The 7,157-nt window shown below is 52.4% G+C and overlaps 1 protein-coding gene across 1 annotated transcript; it reads right to left on the bottom strand.

Annotated features, from left to right (window-relative positions):
• Positions 1-889: 889 nt before the first annotated feature.
• On the bottom strand, positions 890-6,946 carry FABP6 (fatty acid binding protein 6). The gene is made up of 4 exons (XM_007171438.2): positions 6,871-6,946; positions 5,567-5,742; positions 3,503-3,592; positions 890-943 (listed from the first exon to the last, which is right to left on the bottom strand). Exons 1-4 carry the CDS (start codon positions 6,935-6,937, stop codon positions 890-892), a joined length of 387 nt encoding a protein of 128 aa, XP_007171500.2. The 5' UTR covers positions 6,938-6,946.
• Positions 6,947-7,157: the final 211 nt, after the last annotated feature.

The raw sequence follows: 7,157 nt of genomic DNA, 5'->3' as shown, positions 1-7,157 counted from the left end.
CTCCCTCCTCCTCTTCCATGCCCCGGACAGACGCCGTAATCAGGCAGGGATGTCTGCTCAGTCCAAACGCTGCCTCAGAATCCTTCCTGATGCAGGGCTTCAGGCACCTACCAGGGGATCAGAGTGACCCTTCTGACCACCTTTCCCAGCCCACCGCAGCTTCTCCAAGTTTCTCCCAGGCCCCCCTGTCTAAGCCCTACTCTGACAGCTCGCTTCCTGCCTGGCACTCCCATAAGCCTTTGCCATCTCATAGACTCCCATTTCTCCTCAGTCCCTCATTGGTTCTCCTGGCCCCCTCTTGTACCAGCAGGTAAACTGAGACCCAAAGGAACGACTCCACAGCAGATTAGCGGAGAGCCACGGCCATGCTGAAATACCTTCCCTGGCTAAGCCCTGGTGGGTGCATCCCAATGTCCGTGCAGCCTCGGGGCCCAGCAGCGGGGGGCCCTTCCCCGGAAATGCCAGTCCTGCCCGCCCCCTTCTGATACACCTTCCTGTGGCCCATCTGAGAGTCAGTGTGCCACCCCTCCGAGGTGATGTTTGTCTCTTGAAAGGATGGTCTCCACGCCGAGTGTGGGTGGCAGGCTGGGGCGAGGGGTCCCCAGAAGTGTGCCCGCCGTGCACGCTGAGCACCGCCTTTGCCCTCTCCCCGGGGCCAGGGGTCTTCCGTCCATACCCGTTTCCCTCTGCCATGACACAGGTCCCACAGAGATCTCAGGGCCAAGGTGTGGCCTGTGTAGCCATCGTCAGGGGTTTCCCACCCCCGCCAGCCAGAACTGCCCCAAGACGCCAGAGAACAAAGACAGAGGTTCTGGAACGAGCAGAATGTCTGTTGTTACATCAGCTTTATCGGTGGCTTTGCGGCCCCCGCGGAGCCCTGCCTACTAGCTCAGGCCAGCCTCTTGCTCACGCGCTCGTAGGACACACCTTCAACGGTGGAGACCTGGAAGAAGCAGCAGGAAGAGGGGGTGTCAGTGCAGGGGCCCCAAGATGACCATGGGGCCCAGAGAAGGTAGACCAGCCTCCAGTCCCAGCCCTGAGTGGGAGTGAGCCTGCTGCACTGCTTCTCTGGGCCTCAGTTTCCCAATTTGTTACAGGACTCATGGTGTGGACTCTGTGTGGCCAAAGTGCTAACAGATGTTGGCGTGATGTGGCTTTTCGTGGGACAGCCTTCCACCCGTCTGTCCCTTTCAGTTCACCCATGCCAGGCACATGCCCACGACACCGAGCTTGTCCCCATTGTACAGATGAGAAAGCTGAAGGTTAGAGAAATCAGTCACCCCTCTAAGGCTGAGCGGCCATGCTCACCCTCTGCACCATTTAGCATTTATGGGGCCCCTGTGCTCGGTGATGGGAAGGTACAGTCCCTGTCCTCAGGAAGTGTAAGCGTTCATGGAAGAGGCTGCAAGAGGATACTGTTCAGCCAAGGCCCACTGTGTGTGGTGCCCTGGGCTCAAGGCCAAGACACGCTGTGTTGGGATGTGTGCATAGCATCAGTTGGTCCAGATCCCCAGCAGAGGAAAGCAGCTTTCTTGTGAGGAGGGGCAGGTGGCAAATGGAGTTTGGTGGAAGCAGTTTTGTCAAAGGGCAGCAGTGTGAAGTGATGTGTGATTTGCATATGGGATGGATGGAAGATGAAGTGGAGGGGGAGGCCGGGGAGGAGGCTGGGGCACGGTCTAGAGGAGAGGTGATGAGAGGAGAGGTGATGAGAGGAGGGGTGCTGGTGGTGGGTGGAGACAGGAGGAGGGGTGCTCGCAAAAAGCACCCATGTTGGTGGAGAAGAAGGGAGGTATCCAGAATGATGCTGGGCCTCCAGAGATGGGAGATCTGCAACCAAGACGGCTTGTCTCTGGTGCCTAGTCTGTGTGCGTGTGCATTTGTGTGTGTGCATGCCTGCGCCTGCCTACGTGTGTGCGTGCGCGTGCGCGTGCACGTGCGTGTGTGTGTATAATGGCCCTGAACTCTGGGCTCTGCTCACACCATATAGGCTCCATGGTCAGGCGCCTCTAGGAGTTAGGAAGCGGGTTTGTTCCATTTGGGAGGATCAGTTCAGTTGGGCACAGATGTGCTCCATTCTCCTGCCCTGTGTTCTCCCTGCACTCCTCACAGGCTGGGGAGCTTTGCCTCTAGCTTTCATCAGATTCTCCAAGAGGTCAATTTCCATCCAGAAAAAAATGTATAGTCACTTATGTCACATATATATATATATATATATATATATATATATATATATATATATACACACACACACACACACACACATACACACATATATATGTATGTATGTATATATAGTGTGTGTATATATATACACACACACATACACATAGATATATTTTTAAAACACTGTACATGTATTTATTTTTAGATTTTTTTTTTTTAAACTAAAATGAAGGGGAGAAAGAAGACCCATTGGCCTGGGAAGAGCAGAGAGAGAATCTAGAAGCCAGCTGATGCGATCTGCCTCCACCACAAAATAGCTGCGTGGCCTTGGGCAAGTTACTTGTGTCTCTGAGACTCTACGGCTTCTCTGTAAAATGGGAGTAATGGGAGGGCACTGAGCCTCTTGGGCCACGTGCTCCTTTTCTCTAGACTGGGCTTGAGATGAGGAAGACAAGGAAACAAGGGAGAGATTGAGAGACAGAGAGAGAGGACAGGGGGAGTCAAATCCTGCTTCCCGCATCACTTCCCTTCTGGAGAGGCTTGGGGAGGACAGACCAGACCTCCCCCAGGGGACTCTAGCCCAGGACACAGGCTCACGAAGGGGGAATGACATGCAGAAATGCCTTCCTTTTCCTCTTGACCTCACACCGTTTCTTTCACCTGGGGAAAACTCTGGAGCCCCAGGGAGAAGAGATGGATGTGAGATGCGGGCCTTCCAGGGCAGCACCTCCAACCTGTGTTTACAGAGAATGGCGTGTGGGAGGGGTCAGTCCACAGTTGTGCCTGTCAGTGTTTCGGAAAATGTTTAATTAGTTGGCAACGTTTGCTGGACTGGAAATTTCACTTGGAAGTGCCAATTTCCAGCTTCTCTTGAAACACCAAAAGATCTAGCAGCAAGGGCCTGAAGTCCCTTGTGGAAGTGGAATGGAGTGATGGCTACCCTTGCAGGGCCCACCCAGACTCCCCACTTCATTCACACTCTGGGAAGGGTCCAGACGTGTGTCCCTGAGGTGGCCGAGTGTGGGCACTGGAGTCAGACTGCCCAGAGCCAAATCCCTACTCTGTCAAAAAAGCTCTGTGCCCTTCGGCCAATCACTTAGCCATCCCGTGTCTCAGTTTCCTCACCTGCAAAATGGGGATAAAAATCCTTACCTAACAGGGTGATTGTGAAGGTCAAATGAGGTCACGTGCACCTAGTGCTCAGCACAGAGCCTGGCCCATGGTTGGGCGGGGGGGTTGCCCATAAAACCAGCTGCCCAGAGGACCACCTCTTGGGGCCCGTGGCTGGGGGCAGAAAAGCATTCTCATCAATTTTGCCGGGAACGAGCGGGACACTCACCTCCACCAGCTTGCCATCCATGATCTCCGCAGTGTACTTGTAGTGGGGGAAGTTCACCACCACCTTCCCATCCTCCATCTGCACAGTGGCCTGGAAGAGAAGCAAACACAGCCAGAGTTGCAGAGCACCCCCCAAACACAGGCCAGCCCCTCAGGGATGAAGGGCCTGCTTGCAGCCTCAGCAATCCCGCTTCAGGAATTAATTTGCCCTATAGACATCTGATTACATATATCCAAAGATATAGATAACCTGTGCAAGTCACTGAACCTTTCTGTGCCTCGTTTTTGTTTGTTTGTTTATCTATTTATTTATTTATTTATGGCTGCGTTGGGTCTTCGTTGCTGCGCATGGGCTTTCTCTAGTTGTGGCGAGCGGGGGCTACTCTTCGTTGCAATGCGCGGGCTTCTCATTGCAGTCGCTTCTCTTGTTGCGGAACATGGGCTTTAGGTGCGCGGGCTTCAGTAGTTGTTGCACACGCGCTTAGTTGCTCCGCGGCATGTGGGACCGTCCCGGACCAGGGCTCAAACCCGTGTCCCCTGCATTGGTAGGCAGATTCTTAACCACTGCGCCACCAGGGAAGTCCCTGTGCCTCGGTTTTCTCACCTTTAAAATAGGGGTAGTAACTGAACCTACTTCCTGGAGTTATGGCGAGGATTAAATGATTTACTATGATATATATAAAGTGCTTAGAGCAGTGCCTGGCTTGGTGTTGAGCACCCCTTGTTAACTATGGAGTCAGTTATGATCATCATTATTAGAATGATGCTAATGTCATCCAAGGGTGTTGATTGCAGCATTGTTTGTAATAGTGAACAACCTAAATATCCAACCTGTATTATCCACTGGTAAATAACCTAAAAATCTATTAATGAGGGAGTGGTAAGTAAATGATAGCATTTCCATACTATAGGATACTGTACCACCATAAAAAAAGAAGAGGCAAGCCAATATGTGCTGACACAGAAAGACATCTGTGAGAAGTTGTTAAATTTTTAAAATACCCAAGTGGCAGAATGTGAATATTATGACTACGTATCCTCCACCTTGGCAGCCTGGAAGCCTGAAGGAGCAAAGTACTCTTTTGGCCAGGGTTGGGGGCTACAGAGGAGAATGGGTGGAAGACCTGGGGGACCAGTCTGGGTAGGAAGGGACAAACAACCACCTTTCAATTCTTTGCTACCCAAGACTGCAGTTTCAAACCCAGATGAGTCTGGTTCTAGGGCCTGGGCGATTAATCTCTAGGCCACACTGGAGGCAGCATAAAAATGTGGTTATGGAGGCTTCCCTGGTGGTGCAGCTCTTAAGAATCCACCTGCCAACACAGGGGACACGGGTTCGAGCCCTGGTTCAGGAAGATCCCGCATGGCACGGAGCAACTAAGCCTGTGTGCAACAACTACTGAGCCTGCGCTCTAGAGCCCGCGAGCCACAAGTGCTGAAGCCCATGGGCCACAACTACCGAAGCCCGCACGCCTAGAGCCCATGCTCCGCAACAAGAGAAGCCACCGCAATGAGAAGCCCGTGCACTGTAACGAAGAGTGGCCCCTTCTTGCCGCAACTAGAGAGAGCTCGCGTGCAGCAATGAAGACCCAATGCAGCCAAAAATAAATAAATAAAATAAATTAATTTTTAAAAAAAATGTGGTTATGCTCTCTGGAACCAGACTGCCTGGTTATGCAGGCCCGCCCCTGCTGTGGGATCCAGGCAGCTATTTAATCCTATGACTCAGCCCAACTCCCCCATCTGTAAAATGGGGCAGTAATTGTAGCGACCTCATGGGCTTACCTGCATTAAGATGTGTGGCAGATCCAGCAAGTATCTGGGATATATGTGTGAAGGATTCAGCAAATGTTAACAATTTTTACTATCATTGTAGTGTCCATTATTGGCGGTAGCATTAAAAACTAGGAGAGGCTAAATTGCCAAGTAACTCAAGCTCTTAAAGCTGGAGGCTAGACTCGAGAAGAAGCCTCAGCTTGGGGAACAGCCCCTGGGGACATGGTGGGGACCAAGAAGTCAGCTAGAGTCCTGGGGAAGTAGGGAGGGGTGGCTAGCTGTCTCTCACCTTGAACTTCTTGCCCATCACGGTCTCCATGTCGCACTCTTTGCCGATGGTGAAATTGTTGGTAATGGAGGGGCCCCCAGAGTAGTTCTGGGACCAGGTGAAGTTCTGCCCGTCCTGCTGCACCTCTGAGATGATCTTGAGGTTGCGACCCTTTTCAATCCTGTCGCTGGGGAGCCCTGGGCCAGGGGACAAGCAGAGTGGCCATGTAAGAGCTGCCTACGACTTGTGGCTTTGGGCACGAGCTTGCCTCCCCTACGGCAGGCTAGCCTGACAGTCGAGCACAAGCCCCATGTCGTGAGCCATGTGGCTTGGGCAAGTCACTATCTCTCTCAGCCTCAGTGTTTTCATCCGAAAAATGGGGATAATAAGGCCCATTTCACAGGGCTGTTGCAAGGATTAAATTACAGTGATTGTGTCTGGTAAAACTCCTGGCATATAGTTAAGAATAAATAATAGCTGCTCTTCTGATAGTAGTAGAACAGAAATTTGCCAACCTCACAAATTTCTAAAATGAATGAGACCTTCAAGACTGTCTTGAAATGCTCTTGTTTTACAGATAAAGATTCCCACATCTAGACTGTTGTAGGTGAAGCCAAGTCACTGTTCCTTCAGGGCCAGTCCCAGTAACTGACTCAGAAGGGCTCTTGCCTTCCCAAAGCCCCAGGGCACACGGATCCCGCTCTTGGGGCCCGTTTCCTACCAGGAGGTAGTAGGCCCTGGTCCCCTGGGGCTGTCCTCAAGCTAGACAACTGCACTGCCTCACACTTAGGTAGCACACCAAGATTTCTGCAGGATTGTCAAGTCCACTGTCTCTTTGGTTCCTCACAACCAGTGCTGCAAATTGAACAGTCGGAAGAGTGGGGTCTTTGATCTCCACCCACAGTGCCTAGCGCTGTAAGAGGCCCCTGTTTGCTCAGTGACTGAGTGAACGAGTGGCTTGTCAAACCTGATCTCTGTGCTCCCACCCCTTGGTCACCTCTCCCCAGGCAGGATGTGGTGACACCACTCATCATCTCATCCTCGGGCCCAGGGGGTCTAATGACATCTGCCCCTGATGCACAGTGTGACCTTGGGCAAGTCTTGCTGAGGTGCCCCATCAGTAACAGTGGTTGGCCATGCGTGTGGCACGCATTCAGTAAAGGTTTGAATGAATAAGCCCATCAACTGTCCACCTCACCCATTACTAGCTGTGTGACCTTGCACGAGTCCCTCAACTTCTCTGAGCCTCGTAGATTTTGGGTTCCCTGTGCAGAGCTGGCCGTGACAGCCCAGCCCCAGGAAGGTGCTCTCAGGAGCTCACTCACCCAGGCGCTTCATGAACTCGTCATAGTTCTTCTCACTCTCGATCTCATACTTGCCGGTGAAGGCCATGCTGCCGGCGAGCTGGAGGCTCAGGAACAGAAGGATGAGGAGGAAGGGCTGCGGTGCTCAGGGGTCTGGTGCCTCAGCTTATAAACCCTGCCAGATGCTGAGGCTCAGCCCCAAAGTCACCCCACTTCTCCTTCCCGCCCCTGAAGAGGAAGCACTTGCAATTTTATGGTGTAGGCAGGCAGCAGAAACCTGAGGTTATTCACCCTGGGGACTCGTTGGC

Source organism: Balaenoptera acutorostrata, chromosome 2, assembly GCF_949987535.1.
Source record: "Balaenoptera acutorostrata chromosome 2, mBalAcu1.1, whole genome shotgun sequence".
NCBI classification, from domain to species: Eukaryota; Metazoa; Chordata; class Mammalia; order Artiodactyla; family Balaenopteridae; genus Balaenoptera; species Balaenoptera acutorostrata.
This window is presented reverse-complemented; position numbering and strand designations above follow the sequence as displayed.

Excerpts from the sequence above, each read along its gene's own strand:
- FABP6 (XM_007171438.2), bottom strand. The coding sequence starts at position 6,937 with ATGGCCTTCACCGGCAAGTATGAGATCGAGAGTGAGAAGAACTATGAC. Across the intron at positions 5,743-6,870 it reads CGAGTTCATGAAGCGCCTGG|GGCTCCCCAGCGACAGGATT; the intron begins GTGAGTGAGCTC and ends CCCCTGGCCCAG. Across the intron at positions 944-3,502 it reads TGGATGGCAAGCTGGTGGAG|GTCTCCACCGTTGAAGGTGT; the intron begins GTGAGTGTCCCG and ends TGCTTCTTCCAG.